The sequence below is a fragment of the Siphateles boraxobius genome, unplaced genomic scaffold, assembly GCF_051911475.1.
Source record: "Siphateles boraxobius isolate OS27281-9 unplaced genomic scaffold, OSU_SipBor_1 49, whole genome shotgun sequence".
Lineage (NCBI taxonomy): Eukaryota > Metazoa > Chordata > Actinopteri > Cypriniformes > Leuciscidae > Siphateles > Siphateles boraxobius.
Window position 1 is genome coordinate 4,138,305 of NW_027509130.1, and position 17,356 is coordinate 4,155,660.

A 17,356-nucleotide genomic window follows, 5' to 3' on the forward strand; every position below is an offset into this window, starting at 1 on the left:
TTAAACAGCAGCATACTACATTGTAAATAACCAAATAAATACAAAACTGTCCCTCACAGTGCAGCTATGTGCAAATCACAGTAATAAAAAAAGGCACTGAAAGACCTAAATATGTATAACATAAATATAACATTAACAAACAGTTTAAACCTTACCCTAACTTTAAACAGTTTAAACCTTAACAAACTTCCTGACCTAGCTGCATTATTAACAATTATACAAATTAAAAAAAAATCACTTTCACGGGTGCAGTTTCCCTGTAACAAAGTTCTTGAACATGTTTTAGGTTTGCTCACATAACCATGAGGGGCAGATTCTTCTTTAGGAAGATTATTTTTTCAGCGGTCTCTGACGTCAGCCTGTTCCTTCTTTCATTAATCACATTTGAGGCTGTGCTAAAGAGCCTCTCACTCTCTACACTTGTGCAGGGAGCACAGATAAACTTAACTGCCGTGGCTGCCAGGGAGGGCAGTCGAGGTTGGTTTACTTTCCAGTAAAGTAAGGGATCGTCCGACCGTGGAATATTTGCCTCACTTAGGTAGGTCTCCACTTGAATTTGTGCACTTGTGGTTATCTTTGGAACAGGTAATACTTGGTTCTCCTCCAGGATTTCATTAAAGATGCTGCCAAGGCTGCTGGTACTTGTGCCTAACGCCTCCATCCGTGGAGTTTTGTCTGCTGGCTCAGAGTCAGAAGCTGAAGTTTCAGATGTAGTCTTCAACACTTCCTCCATCTTTCCTACCTCCGCCAGTAATGCTTCCTTTCCAAGTCTCAAAGTGTCTGCATTTGTGAAGTACCTGGTATAATAAAATATATAAAATATTAATAATCTAGTATTTTCTTAATATCAAGGTATTTGCCTGCTTGGAAGACTTATACAGTACTTGACGTGGAAATAATGAAATGGTAGTGCAAATTCCATACAGAGGTATGAGGGATTTGTTATTCTCTCTCACACACACACACATACAACACAGGTATGAGGGATTTGTTGCCCCTCTCTCTCTCTCTCTCTCTCTCTCTCTCTCTCTCTAACACACACACACACACACACACACACACACACACACACACACACACACACACACACACACACACACACAGTGGTATGAGGGATTTGTTTCTGTTTCTCTCTCTCTCTCTCTCTCTCTCTCTCTAGGGCTGGACCCGAATATTCGGTGGGTTGGTATTTGATATGCGCAGAACAGTGGAGTATGGACAGAAATGCAAGCCTGCGCTTGTATTTTGGGTTAAGCTGCGGTGCTTTGACGTTGTGTAAAATAGAATAGAAATAAAATGTATTATTTTTCAAACGAGACTGGGACGCCACGTCACAATTTCGTTTTTCTTTATTTAAATTTCGTTTTTCTATATTTAAGTTATTCGTTTTTTTATTATTATCGTTTTTAATTTAAATTTCGTTTTTTTTATTTCGTTGTTATGTTTTATTAATTTCGTTTTTATTCATTTAAATTTCGTTTTTGTTTTATTTAAATTTCGCTTTTATTTATTTAAATTTCGTTGTTATGTTTTATTAATTTAAATTTCGTTTTTATTTATTTAAATTTCGTTTTTATTTATTTAAATCTACCCTACTTTGAGTGTGTGTTTTATATTAGTTTTCGGAGCATAAACTCTGCTCGCGTGATCCGGCATAAACTCTGCTCGCATGCCGCTTCCCACTCGCGCTGTTCTGTAGTTTATTAAAAGTTTATTAATACCATACAGAGGAATGAGGGATTTGTTTCTCTCTCTCTCTCTCTCTCTCTCTCTCTCTCTCTCTCTCTCTCTCTCTCTCTCTCTCTCTCTCTCTCTCTCTCTCTCTCTCTCTCTCTCTCACACACACACACACACACACACACACACACACACTAAATAAAGTTAACAGAAATTCCCTTACCTGTCTTTGTAACGTGGATCCAGTAGAGTAGCAACCGAGTATAATGGCTCAGATTCCACGTCATTAAATCGTCTGTTGACTGCGTCAAGGAGGGTACTTTTCATTGTCTTAATCCCCTGATCATCCTCGTTTTCCCGACTGAGAACACGTTTCAGGACACACACAACGGGGATGACATCAGCTAGAGATGCGGAGGAGGCACTCACTGCCCTTGTCATCTCCTCGAAAGGGGCCAGAACCGTGGAAGCCTTCTCCAGCAGCCCCCACTGGTTTGCTGTCAGTGTGGCTGGCAGGTCGTATTCAGCTGTATATGCAGATAGTGTTCGTTTATGCGCAATGAGGCTTTCAATCATGTACAGGGTGCTGTTCCATCTAGTTCGGACGTCCTGCTGCAGACGCTTAGGATGCATATTTAGCTCCACTTGGATGTCTTCTAACCGTGCATAGGCAAGCGGCGAGTGTTTAAAGTGGCCTACAATTTTTCTTCCATTGGCCAATGCGTCACTTACACTCCGCTGCGACAACAGCCCCTCATGTACAATTAGCTGCAGTGTGTGCGCGAAGCATCCTAAACTGGCCACGCCAAGTTGATCCATGGCCTTCTTCATGTTTTTTGCATTGTCCCTTAAGATTACATGGACTTTGTTTTTATTAATCTTCCATTCACGCAACATCTCCTCAATTGCTGCCATAATAAAATCCCCCGTGTGCGAGCCACGAAACTCCCGCGCATGCAAAATAGCTTTTTTCAAACTAAAATCAGAGTCTATCCATTGCGCGGTCAGACTCAACATGGACATTGGACTCACCTCTGAGCTCCAGATGTCTGTTGTGAGACTAATTGCACTTACATTCTCCACAAGTTTGGAGAGAACATCGCAAACTTCGTTGTACATCTGAGGGATTACCTTTTCCGTGATATAATGCCGACTGGGCAAAGTGTAGCGAGGCTCGAGATGCTCAAGTAGGCGTCGAAATCCCACATTTTCTGTCACTGAAAGGGGTTGGTCGTCCAGGACAATAAACTGAACTAGTTTCTCGGTTATCAATTTGGCCTTGTTGCTGCACGGGGGAAGTTTCTCTCGACTTTGTATTGATTCCATCAATGTCTGCTGTCGGACTCGGGGCGTTTTGCTCTTCTTTGCAGCCGTTGCTTGCAGAAATTCCTCATACTGTTCCGCGTGGTGTTTTTCCAAATGCCTAATTAAGTTAGTTGTGTTAAACCGAGCAACAGCACTGCCACCCCTCGAAACATTTGCAGTGCAAATTTTGCATTCAGCCGTTGGACTTTTTTCCTCTTTAAGGTTGAAATAATTCCACACCGCTGACATGGCCATTCTGTAAAATACCGTAGCTAACTCTCATACTCATGCGACTATAATTGGCTACTACTCTCATCACGTGACAGGCTGCGCCGCTAAACTGGATATCGCTCATATTTTTTTCTCCCCTCCGATCTCCGATCTAGCGTTCTGGGCCGGTATCGGCGCGATACCGATGCTGTGGATCGGATCGGGACATCCCTAAAAATTTACCCTGGATACGAGCAAGAGTGAGTCTGCAGTGTATTTGCGCATAGTGCGTGCAATCAGGGCAACAAATTAATGGAAATCCACTGTCTCCTCAAGAGTCCATTTGCAAGCAGCGGAAAGACAGCATATGCGAAACACACACACAGTTAATCTTCGTTGTTTACTCAGCTATGCATAATAGCACCAACTTAATAAAAAACACAATATATTGACCCACGTCGTGTTTTCCATTATGCACCGTGCACGTTTGCAATGACGTAAGACGCACGCAAACTCACCAGAGTTCGATAGAATCAAGTTGAGTGTGAAACCAGACCAACGCTGCGGGGGGGGGGCGCCGGGGACAATCGCGCCCGGGCTCGGACCGCAGGAAACGAGCCCAGTGTAAAAGCCCCCTAATACTTCTGGTTTTAATGTTGTTTTTATTAATATAGAAGTCATTTGATTTTACAGCATATCTAATAGTGTTATCACATAATATACTTGTTTTTTTTTAAATATTATTTAGTGCACAAAAACTTTTCATCTATGGCATTTCTTAGACACACACAGACATCAAGAAACAGCATATGAATCTCAACAATGGTGACAATCAAACAAAATATCCTAATAATCAGAGCAACTCACGAGCTACAAAAAATCCAGCTGCATATTTTATTAATGCCACAATGCATGCTGGGAGATATGGATGAGTTTTGCAGAAAATAAAGAATCCTGCTTAAAAGATACCACCAAGTCTCCTGGTTTTCGCTTCTGAGTCTTCTACACTGAAGAAGGAAAAAGTTTACAACAACGCTAAACAAACGTTGGGTTTAGATGTCAACCTGACTTTAATTTTCAACCAAAATATGACGTCTGACTGACGTAGGGCTGGGCGATATATCGCACGATATTGTTATGCGCATCTCGTCAGTAAAGCCGGTTCATTGATTAGTAGTAAATCGCCTTCACCTGCTTTCAGATGGAGCGGCATTTACTACAAAGAGCCGTAGTTAACTGACAAGCTGAGCCATGTCGCATCAATATCGCGGACGTATCGCCAGCGATAATTGATGCGATATGGCTCAGCTTGTCAGTTAACTACGGCTCTTTGTACACAGCAAAAACTCCAGTGTTAAATTAACATTCCTGGGATATGAGTCCACACTCAAGAGTGTTGAAGTTAATGAGATAATTAAGTGATTAATTGAGTGATGATTGAGGATTATTGAAGAGACCTAGAGCAGAATCACCGAAGGAGAAAATCTAAAATTGTAAGCCACCGTTATGGCGAGCATTGGTTGCTTTAGTTGGGCTCTTGACCCTTATATTATTAACTTTAGATTTTGTTTGGCTGTTGTATGTGAGTTATAATTGCCAGATGAACAAAGAAAAAAATGATTTAATGGTGTTGGTTATTTTATGACAATCATCATTTGAACTTTATGATTTTGATTTATGTTGTTGGTTACAGCATAACTGTGATTCTGAATAAATATCCAGAATTTTAACTATAATAAAAAGGATTTCTTGAAAGTTGTTTCTAAAAAAAAACTCCCATTAATGAGTTGTGATTGGTGGCAGCCACTGCAACATGCATTATTATTGTCACCATTGTTGAGATTCACAGGCTGATTATTTAGGTCTGTGTTTCTAAATACATTTATTTGAAAGTGTTTTGATCAGAACAATGTTTATTAAATATTTTGAATTATAAGAAATATACCTATACTCATATATGCCCTGAAATCACAAAGTTGTTGCCAATAAGTTAAACCAAACTGTCACAATAACATTTATTTTCAGACCACAGCATGATTATGCTAGAACATATTTACCAACACTATCAGATGACACAGTTTCTTTGTTCATTTGACTGTTATAATTAAATAACTGCAGACAAACAAATTTAAAGTGAATGTTTAAAGGTTAAGAACCCAACTAAAGCAAACACTTATCGCCATAACTGTTGCTTACAATTTGTGATTTTCTCCTTCAGTGAGTCTGCTTGTTAACATCAGGTGTCTTCAATAATGCTCAAACATCACTAAATTAATCACTTAATTATCTCATTAACTTTAACACTCTTGAGTGTTAATTTAACACTGGAGTTTGTGCTGTGTAGTAAATGCCGCTCCATCTGAAAGCAGGTGAAGGCGATTTACTAATCAAGGAACCGGCCTTACTGACGAGATGCACATAACAATGTGATGCGATATATCGCCCAGCCCTAGACTGACGTTGGATTAGTTGGAGTCCAACGTCTTCCTGACATCACATTGACGTACTGTGCCTGCTGGGTCATCAGACCAATCAGGGATGACTTCCCTAATGAATATTCATGAGTCTTCCTCTACCATCCTGCCAAAAAAAAATGTGCGTGCTGGCCAGGTATCAGAGGTGTATAGTCCAGGGGTCAAAGAGTAAAATTCCTGCTATATGTTTATTCCACCCATGAACTCAGTCAGCTGATTTCACTAATTAGTTCTATCTCCTGTCTGAATTAGCAAATCCAGGTGATTGGAACAAAATACTGAGGAGGACTTTTACTTTCTGAACCTGGACTTTACACCTCTGCATAGCAATGCCACATGTCAAGTCAAGTCACCTTTATTTATATAGCGCTTTTTACAATACAGATTGTATCAAAGCAGCTTCACAGTGATAACATGAAAATAATGTAACAGAGTTTGTTTCTAAAAGAAAATTGCGTCAACGTCCACCTTAAGTAAGGCAGATCAATAATATTATTGAATATTAAATGTCCCCAACTAAGCAAGCCAAAAGCCAAGGCAACAGTGGCAAGGAACCAAAACTCCATCAGGTGACAGAATGGAGAAAAAAACCTTGGGAGAAACCAGACTCAGTCGGAGGGCTAGTTCTCCTCTGGCCAACGAAGGAACAGTGCATGATTTATGATTCGGGCAGCATTACAAGTCAGATTGGATCGGAACATTTAGAATATTTATCCATTTCCATCTTTTGGAAGTCCAAGTAATCACGCCGGTGTTGAGACGAGTTGTTGAGGATCAGTGCCGTCCACCATAGAGGGTCCATATCGCCGGTGTTGAGTCGTCTCTTCACAGGCTTTGTGATTGGGGTATCTGAAGTCTCTGTGAAAGGCTGGATACAAACTGGAGCTGACGAACGCCGTTTTTCTCGGGACTCGCGTCCCGAGATAACAGCAGAAAAGCAAAAAGGGGAAATAATTAGCGTAGCTGCTGTTCATAATGATTTCCATAACACGGGCGTAAATGATAAAAAACATGAAGACAGCGATTCTTGCGTCCCAGAGTCACCCCCCTCCGTCCCCCACTCAACTCAGCCCTGCTTACTGACCTCTACATCCCTCCTGCTGCTGAGACCCAACCACAATCTCTCCGCAGCCCAACCATACGCGCCAACCCGTTTGACTAAGGCTGTCGAGCCCCACTGTCGTCGTTAAAGCAGGTTCAGTGGCAACGGTTCCGTATGGCATACCACCTACCGCAAAACACAATATCTACCCAACCACCCGTCATTCACGCAATATACACAGGAACGTAATGACTGTAAATACTATGCAACCTATACAAATAACCTACAGACGCTTCAAGTTTTATAATATTAAATGCATTTGATCTGATTCAGCAGTGGTATAAAAGGTAAGCATTATGTAAATGCTTGGCTAAAGAGATGCGTCTTTAAACTAGTTTTAAACTGGGACAGCGAGTCAGAGCCTCGAACAATATCAGGAAGGCTATTCCAGAGTTTTGGAGCTAAATGTGAGAACGCCCTTCCTCCTTTAGTGGACTTAGATATCCTAGGAATGACCAGAAGCCTCGAATTTAGTGATCTTAAAGAACGCGATGGATTGTAGGGCGATAGAAGGTCCATTAAATACACAGGAGCTAAACCATTTAGGGCTTTATAGGTCAGTAATAGTACTTTGTAATTGATACGGAACTTGATAGGTAACCAGTGTAGAGATGATAAAATTGGTGTTATATAATCATATTTTCTTGACCTAGTAAGAACTCTAGCAGCTGCATTTTGCACCAACTGTAGCTTGTTTATTGAGGATGCAGGACAGCCAGCTAATAAAAAATTACAAAAATCTAGTCTCGAGGTCATGAGTGCATGAACTAACTTTTCTGCATCAGAAACAGACAGCATGTTACGTAGCTTTGTAATGTTTCTAAGGTGGAAAAAGGCTGTTCTTGTAACATATGAAATATGATTTTCGAAAGACAAGTTGCGGTCTAGTATAACACCCAGGTCTTTTACTGTAGTGGATAAAGTAACAGGACATCCTTCTATATTAAAGTTGTATTGTAAGTGAGTTTGTGGGTAGTTTTTTGGACCAATAAGTAATACCTCCGTTTTATCTGAATTTAGTAGCAGGAAATTACTCGTCATCCAGCATTTTATATCTTTGAGACACTCTGTCAAATTTGATAAGTTAGTGTTTTCATCTGGCCGTGATGAAATATATAATTGAGTGTCATCAGCATAACAGTGGAAATTAATTCCATGTTTTCTTATAATATTACCAAGTGGGAGCATATATATTGAGAATAGCAGAGGGCCTAACACCGATCCTTGCGGCACTCCATAGTCTACTGACGTTATCTTTGATTTTTCCCCATTTAAACAGACAAAATGATAACGGTCTGATAAGTACGATCTAAACCAGCTTAATGCCTGTCGCTGAACACCAGTGTAGTTTTGTAGTCGATCCAGGAGTATTTTATGATCGATAGTGTCGAACGCAGCGCTAAGATCGAGTAGAACTAGTATTGAGATACAGCCTTGGTCAAAAGCTAAAAGTAAATCATTTGTAATTTTAACTAGCGCAGTTTCTGTGCTATGATGCGGTCTGAATCCTGACTGGAATTTTTCATATATCTCATTTTCTTGCAAGAAAGAGCACAATTTAGTGGACACAATTTTTCTAGTATTTTAGACATAAATGGAAGATTTGAAATGGGTCTGTAATTTGCTAAGTTATTTGGGTCTAATTGCGGTTTCTTAATGAGAGGTTTTATTACTGCCAGCTTGAATATTTTTGGAACATGACCTAAAAATAAAGACGAGTTAATAATATTGAGAAGAGGCTCTTCCACTACAGGTAACACTTCTTTCAGTAGTTTAGTGGGTATTGGATCTAATAAACATGTTGTTGGTTTCGATGCAATGATAAGTTTATTTAGCTCTTCCTGTCCTATAGTTGTAAAGCGGAGTAGTTGGTGCAGAGGGGCGATAATTGAGGCTGAATCATAAGACACCATAAAAGAGTGTACATTTACAATTGTGTTACGGATGCTTTCTATTTTCTCATTAAAGTAGTTCATAAAATCATTACTACTATACTGTAACGGAATATTTTGCTCTGGTGATGTCTGTATATTTGTTAGTCTAGCCACGGTGTTAAATAAAAACCTTGGATTATTTTGGTTATTTTCTATTAGTTTGCGGAGATGCTCAGCCCTGGCTGCTTTTAGAGCCTTTTTATAACACGACATACTGTCTTTCCACGCGATTCTAAAGACCTCTAAATTAGTTTGTTTCCATTTACGCTCTAAGTTACGAGTTTCTCTCTTGATAGCATGCGTAGCACTGTTGTACCAAGGTGCTTTAGTTTTCTCTCTAACCTTTTTTGATCTAATTGGTGCAACAATATCTAAGGTACTAGAGAAAATGGTGCTCAAACTGCTAGTCATTTCCTCTAATTCATCTGTTTGTTTGGGTTCACTGAGCAGCTGAGATAGATCAGGTAAGCTATTTGAGAATCTATCTATAGTGGTTGAAAGGATTGTTCTGCCTGGTCTATAACGTGGCGCAACATGACAAATTTCAGTAGTACGTATTATACAAGTTACCATGTGATGATCAGTGAGATCGCCACTTTGCGGTATAATATCTATATCGGTTGGATTTGTTCCATATGATATAATTAAGTCTAGTGTATGATTTAGACGATGAGTGGGACCACTGACGTTTTGCTTGACCCCAAAAGAGTTTAATAAATCTGTAAACGCAGTCCCTAACGCATAATTTGTGTTATCTACGTGTATGTTAAAGTCTCCAACAATTATTGCTTTATCGGTATTGACCAATAGATCTGAGAGAAACTCTGCAAACTCTTTTAGGAAATCAGCATAGGGCCCTGGAGGTCTATATACAGTAGCCAAGGCTAGAGATAATAGGGATTTCTTTCTTACATCTAAGAGCGTAATATTTAGTACAAGTACTTCAAACGAATTAAACCTGTGACCTGTTTCCTGAGTAACATTAAGAATATCTCTATAGATTGTTGCAACACCGCCGCCACGACCGATCAGATGGGGCTCATGCTTATAATAGTATCCTGGTGGACTAGACTCATTTAGACCGAAATACTCATTTGGTTTAAGCCAGGTTTCAGTAAGGCAAAGTACATCGAAGCTGTTATCTGTGACTATTTCATTTACAATGACCGCCTTAGGTGTGAGCGATCTAATGTTTAGAAGAGCTAGTTTTAGAAATTGTTTTTGTTCACTGATATTTAGATTTTCAGGTTTAATTACAATAAGATTTTTCCTAGATCCTACAGTAGATTTATTATATGGCCTCACTAAACGAGGAATAGACACAGTTTGTTCTACACTACTTATATCAATTAATTTGGCATAGCAAAGACTGTGATTTTGGACATGTCAGCCAAGAGCAAATAAATATAGAGTAATTTCAGCCATGCCTCATTAAATCAGCTGAATAGAAAAGAAGACATTAAATCTGTGAAGATCTCAGCAGAGGAGGAATAAACAACTCCACAAACAGCATTACCGGGTTCACTTATTACTAACCAGACTGACTTTATTTCTGTCAGACGCCTACAAAAGTTTTATTGAGAATTAACAGGGGTTTAACTCTGTTTCATTTGAAGACACCATAACAGTGATTAGTGTTCCCATTAGTTCGGCTCTTAACTCTTATTAAATATTTTGTCTTTATTGGCTGTTGTATCATCATGAAGTAGACTGATTCACTGAGATATTTTAACCTAACAATTATACTGTAACTTTAATATTTTTTCACAACACATACCTTGTGTTACTGCAGCATGCGATCGAGCATTAATGACAGAATTCTCTATTTAAGGTGAACTATCCCTTTAAGCTTTATATTACATAAAGATCTCTCTGTAATCATATTACAGAAATCTCTGGTGTCTTATAGATTTTCTCTTTAAATTCCAGGAGGAGCTCAATACAGCACTGAATTATTTACAAGAGAAACTTGTACACAATCAAAACATTAAAGAAGAGTTTGAGAAAACAGATCAACACATCACGGTAAGGGCTGATTCTTTTGTCTTTTTCATACATATGATTAGAACAGTTTAACTGATTTTTCTGGCATAAATTCATATTCCTTTATTGACTGGAACACACACGCACATGTTGGGTTTTCATGTTTTATGGGGACTTAGACATAATTTTCATAATGAAAAAACTTGATCCCCTACCCTTAAACATACCCATCACATAAAACTATCTGCATTTTTACATTTTCAAAAAACATCACTTATAACATATAAGCTGTTTTCCTCACGGGGACAAGGATTTCGGATATTCAACAGGCTTCAACATGGCTGTGTTTACGATTACTGTAAAGAGGTTCAGATGTTATGGGAAGAAGGTGGCGGGAACCGGCGAACATTCCAATACTTTAAAGGGATACTCCACCGTTTTTTCATATTAAACTTAGGGCTGGGCGATATATCGCACGATATTGTTATGCGCATCTCGTCAGTAAAGCCGGTTCCTTGATTAGTAGTAAATCGCCTTCACCTGCTTTCAGATGGAGCGGCATTTACTACAAAGAGCCGTAGTTCACTGACAAGCTGAGCCATATCCCATTGATATCGCGGACGTATCGCCAGCGATAATTAATGCGATATGGCTCAGCTTGTCAGTTAACTACGGCTCTTTGTACACAGCAAAAACTCCAGTGTTAAATTAACACTCCTGCGAGTGTATATGAGTCAAGAGTGTTGAAGTTAATGAGATAATTAAGTAATTAATTTAGTGATGATTGAGCATTATTGAAGACACCTGAAGAATCACTGAAGGAGAAAATCTCAAATTGTAAGCCACCGTTATGGCGGTCATTGTTTGCTTTAGTTGGACTCTTGACTATATTATTAACTTTAGATTTTGTTTGGCTGCTTTATCTGAGTTATAACTGCCAGGTGAACAAAGAAAAAAAGTGATCTGATGATGTTGGTTATATTATGACAATCATCATTTGAACTTTATGTTTTTGATTTATGTTGTTTGTTACAGCATACCTGTGATTCTGCATAAATATCCAGAATTTTAGCTATAATATAAAGGATTTCTTAAAAGTTGTTTTCTAAAATAAAATCTATCTTTTAGGCACACACAGACTTCAAGATTCAGTCTATGCATCTCAACAATGGTGACGAGCAGAATATTCAATTAGGAAAAGTAAATTACATCGAAAATTCATATCATAATTTATTCATATCGCAATGCATGATGGGAGCCATTAATGAGTTGTGATTGGTGGCAGCCACAGCAACATGCTTTATTATTGTCACCATTGTTGAGATTCACAGGCTGATTATTGATTTCTGTGTTTCTAAATGAATTTATTTGAAAGTGTTTTGATCAGAACAATGTTTATTAAATATTTTGGATCATAAGACACATACCTATACTCACATATGCTCTAAAATCACAAAGGCCAATTGGTTAAATCACACTATCTCAACAAAATTCATTTTCAGATCACATCATGATTATGCCAAAGCATAACCAACACAATCAGATCACACATTTTTTTGTTCATCTGAATGTTAAATTAAAATTACATCAGACAAACAAATTTAAAGTGAATGTATAAAGGTTAAGAGCCCAACTAAAGCAAACACTTATCGCCATAACGGTTGCTTACAATTTGTGATTTTTGCCTTCAATGATTATGCTTGTCATCAGGTGTCTTCAATAATGCTCAAACATCACTAAATTAATTACTTAATTATCTCATTAACTTTAACACTCTTGAGTGTTAATTTAACACTGGAGTTTGTGCTGTAGAGTAAATGCCGCTCCATCTGAAAGCAGGTGAAGGCGATTTACTACTAATCAAGGAACCGGCTTTACTGACGAGATGCGCATAACAATATCGTGCGATATATCGCCCAGCCCTAATTAAACTATGTTATTCCCTTAACTAAGACGAGTTGATACATACCTCTCTCGTCTCAGTGCGTGCTCTAAATCGGTTTGTCTTGCGGCGAAACTTTGTTAGCTTGTTAGTATCCCTTTAATAACAAAATATAACAAATATATACAAAAACAAAAGTATAAGTATAAGCCAGCAGCCCCTCGTGGACTGGCCACACAAAACAAAAACAAAGTATACTGCACTAACACAGGATTTGTGATGTGAATATATTAGTGGAACAACATAATTGTTAGATTATAAAAACCTCAGCGAATCAGTATGTTTCATGATGATTATAAAACCATCAACAGATAACCATCATCAGCTGATCTCTTTTCACTTTAGCTTCCTTTGCGGTTACAAATGTGTTTGACAAACACTGTCACAGCAGCCAAGGAAGACAAAATGTATAATAAGATTATTAATAAGATTGTTTATTCCCCCTCTGCTGAGATCTTCACAGATTTAATGTCTTCTTTTCTCTTCAGTTGATTTCATCTTAGGTTGTGGCTGAAATTACTCCATATTTAATATACACAGATTTTTTGGCTACGATAAGGTCCAGTTCTGGTTTATTTCTTAGCTCTTGGCTGACATGTGGCATTGCTATGCAGATGTGCAAATTCCAAGTTCAGAAAGTAAAAGTCCTCCTCAGTATTTTGTTCCAATCACCTGGATTTGCTAATTCAGACAGAAGATAGAACTAATTAGTGAAATCAGCTGACTGAGTTCATGGGTGGAATAAACCTATGGCAGGACTTTTACTTTCTGACCCCTGGACTTTCCACCTCTGTTCAAATGATACCACATATGAATGAATCTTCCTCAAAAACCATTTAAAACAGTGTTGTTTTGTGAAGAGAGACTAATGAGATTCATGTGTATATTCAACCTACAGACACAGAACATCTACTAGAAGTAGTACTTCGGAAAGTTAAAGTTGTATTTAACTAACCCACATTTCCCCGCTTACTCTTTATGCTGCTTCAGAATAAGTTGCTTCTTTGAGTTGATTGAAGTGAATGTGATGTGATTTCAGTCTCAAGCTGAGCACACAGAGAGTCAGATTAAACAGCAGTTTGAGAAGCTTCATCAGTTTCTCAGAGATGATGAAGAAGCTACAATCACTGAACTGAGGGAGGAAGTGGAGCAGAAGAAGCGGATGATGAAGGAGAAGCTGGAGGAGATGGACAGACACATCTCAGATCTTTCACACACAATCAAAGACATGGAGGAGATGATGAAAGCCAATGATGTCTGCTTTCTGAAGGTCTGATTTCACATCATTCATTGATTGATGATTGATTGAGTTCTTGATGATAAATTATGTGTATGTTCTGCAGGAGTTTCCAGTCTCAATGGAAAGGTGAGTGATCTGCTGGTGTCTCTGGTCTCTCTGGTTCTGATCCACTGCAGTTCTGACTCCTGAATGTTCCTCCAGAGTCCAGATCTCACAGCCGGATCCACAGATGGCTTCTGGAGCTTTGATTCATGTGCCACGTTACTTGGGCAACCTGCCGTTCAGAGTCTGGAAGAAGATGCAGGACATCGTCCAAAACAGTGAGTCTGGAGAAGATCTGTGCTGTTACACATTGGAAATCATGCATGGTTTTTTTCATGACACAAAAGCACTAGATTATTTTGGTTTGTAGTAAATGAAGATCACACTAATGGTATATCTGGTATATATAGCGCATGGAAGCGGTGCAGAGTAGGGCTGAGCGATATCGCATGACATTGTTAGGCGCATCTCATCAATAAAGCCGGTTCCTTGATTAGTAGTAAATCGCCTTCACCTGCTTTCAGACGGAGCGGCATTTACTACACAGCAAAAACTCCGTGTTAAATTAACACTCAAGAGTGTTAAAGTTAATGAGATAATTAAGTGATTAATTGAGTGATGTTTGAGCATTATTGAAGACACCTGATGTTAACAAGCAGAATCACTGAAGGAGAAAATGTCAAATTGGAAGCCACCGTTATGGCGATCAGTGTTTGCTTTAGTTGGACTCTTGACCCTTATATTTATTTTTAATTATGTTTGTCTGCTGTCATTAATTTGTAACAGTCAAATGAACAAAGAAATGTGTGATCTGATAGTGTTGGTTATGTTTTGGCATAATCATGCTGTGATCTGAAAATGAAACTTATTGAGATAGTTTAACTTGTTGGCAACAGCTCTGTGATTCTACAGCATATGATTATCAGTATTTTTCTTATAATCCAAAGTTTTTAATTAGCTTTGTTCTGATCAAAACACTTTCAAATGACCCTATTTAGAAACACAGACATCAATAATCAGCCTGTGAATCTCAACAATGGTGACAATAATAAAGCATGTTGCAGATGCTGCCACCAATCACAACTCATTAATGGCTCCCATCATGCATTGTGGTATGAATAAATTATGATCTGAATTTTCTATGTAATTTGCTTTTCCTAATTGAATATTCTGCTTGTCACCATTGTTGAGATGCATTGACTGAATCCTGATATCTGTGTTTGCCTTAAAGAAACATTTTAATTTTTTTTAAAACAACTTTTAAGATATCTTTTATATTATATCTAAAGTTCTAGATATCTATGCAGAATCACAGTTATGCTGTAACCAACAACATATATCAAAAACATAATGTTCAAATGATGATTGTCATAATATAACCAACACCACTAAATAGTGATGGGATTTATGGCTCTTTGAGGGGATCCGGATCTTGGCGATCCGTTCCTTACAAAGAGCCGTTCAAAAGAACGGCTCTTTTGGCTCTTTTTAAATATTTAATCAGTTTTAAGAAGCCAGCTTGAGGGCATCTCAGTTTATCCTGGAAATAATCACTGGGAGGAATGATGAGGTGAGATTTGTAGTCAAATAATTTAAACTCAGATATCACACACCAATATATGAGTTTGAATTTTTCTGAAATATAGATTATTACCTCATTTGTCATGTGTGGACTATATACCATAGGGTTGCACAACATCCCTCTGTTTAGAAAGTGACATCACTATTTTGGATTCACCTTTAGTACAAAGTGTGTGTATGTGTAAAGCTATGTTGACTTATGTTATTCATACAATACCTACTCACAAATAAACATAAAAAACAAAGCCGGCTGCAATGAATTTCTGTGCAAATCAGCTTTTACTACAAACAGTAACACTTCCACACAAGAACATTGTTATCACACAAGAACATTTTGATAAAAAAAAACGGCTCTTTTGGCTCTTTTTAAATATTTAGTCAGTTTTAAGAAGCCAGCTTGACGGCAGCGCGCACAACTCCGCTCCTACCCAATGACAAAGGCACGTAGGTTTTTTTTTCCATTGGAGTACTCACGTAAAGGATGGGCGCGCATGCACAACTACTATCATCATGCTGTTAGGCAGTAGTACCCCTGCGCTGGGTGCGCCCCTTCCCCTATAACTGAGGAGCTAATTTGTGTGCATCTGTGTGAAACACGCATAGGAAAAAAAGAACGACAAAAAGAACGGCTCCCCTCCAGCCGCGACTCGGCTCCCATCGTTCATGTTTATGAGCCGTTCAAAAGAATCGGTTCGTTCACGAACGTCACAACTCTACCACTAAATCACTTTTTTTCACTGTTCATCTGGCAGTTATATCTCAGATTCTGCAGCCAAACAAAACCTAAAGTTAATAATATAAGGGTCAAGAGGCCAAGTAAAGCAAACACTGATCTACATAACGGTGGCTTACAATTTGAGATTATCTCCCTCAGTGTCGGGCTGGGCGACATATCGCACGATATTGTTATGCGCATCTCGTCAGTAAAGCCGGTTCCTTGATTAGTAGTAAATCGCCTTCACCTGCTTTCAGATGGAGCGTCATTTACTCTACAGCACAAACTCCAGTGTTAAATTAACACTCAAGTCAAGAGTGTTAAAGTTAATGAGATAATTAAGTGATTAATTCAGTGATGTTTAAGCATTATTGAAGACACCTGATGTTAACAAGCAGAATCATTGCAGGAGAAAATCAAAAATTGGAAGCAACCGTTTTGGCGATAAGTGTTTGCTATAGTTGGGCTCTTAACCTTTATACATTAACTTCAAATTTGATTGTCTGCTGTTATTTAATTATAACAGTCAAATGAAAAAAGAAAAATATGATATGATACTGTTGGTTATGTTCTGGCATAATCATGATGTGATCTGAAAATGAATCTTATTGAGATAGTTTGGTTTAACTTACTTGACAACAACTTTGTGTTTTTATAGCATATATGAGTATAGGTATGTTTCTTTAAATCCAAAATATTTATTAAACATTGTTCTGATCAAAACACTTTCAAATAATTTTGTTTAGAAACACAGAGATCAATAATCATCCTGTGAATCTCAACAATGGTGACAATAATAAAGCATGTTGCAGTGCCTGCCACCAATCACAACTCATTATTGGCTCCCATCATGCATTGCGATATGAATAAATTATGATCTGAATTTTCTATGTAATTTACTTTTCCTAATTGAATATTCTGCTCCTCACCATTGTTGAGATGCATATACTGAATATTAAAAGCTGTGTGTGCCTAAAACAAAGATTTTTTTTTTTTTAGAAAAACTCTTTTAAGAAATTCTTTATATTATAGCTAAAATTCTGGATATTTATGAAGAATCACAGTTATGCTTTAACCAACAGCATAAATCAAAAACATAAAGTTCAAATGATGATTGTCATAAGATAACCATCACCATTAGATCACTTTAT

The 17,356-nt window shown here is 38.1% G+C and overlaps 2 protein-coding genes across 2 annotated transcripts in view; one reads left to right on the forward strand and one right to left on the reverse strand.

Moving 5' to 3' along the window:
• LOC143711053 (E3 ubiquitin-protein ligase TRIM35-like) overlaps window positions 1-17,356 on the forward strand; it is a 242,540-nt gene that overhangs the window by 216,501 nt on the left and 8,683 nt on the right. The window contains exons 3-5 of the mRNA XM_077202338.1: window positions 13,667-13,897; window positions 13,971-13,993; window positions 14,069-14,187. Coding sequence (XP_077058453.1) covers window positions 13,667-13,897; window positions 13,971-13,993; window positions 14,069-14,187 — 373 coding nt within the window. The remainder of the gene's footprint in view (window positions 1-13,666; window positions 13,898-13,970; window positions 13,994-14,068; window positions 14,188-17,356) is intronic.
• On the reverse strand, window positions 14-3,420 carry LOC143710915 (zinc finger BED domain-containing protein 4-like). Its single transcript, XM_077202159.1, has 2 exons — window positions 1,901-3,420; window positions 14-797 (listed from the first exon to the last, which is right to left on the reverse strand). The coding sequence occupies exons 1-2, from the start codon at window positions 3,235-3,237 to the stop codon at window positions 293-295; spliced, it is 1,842 nt and encodes a 613-aa protein (XP_077058274.1). The 5' UTR covers window positions 3,238-3,420; the 3' UTR covers window positions 14-292.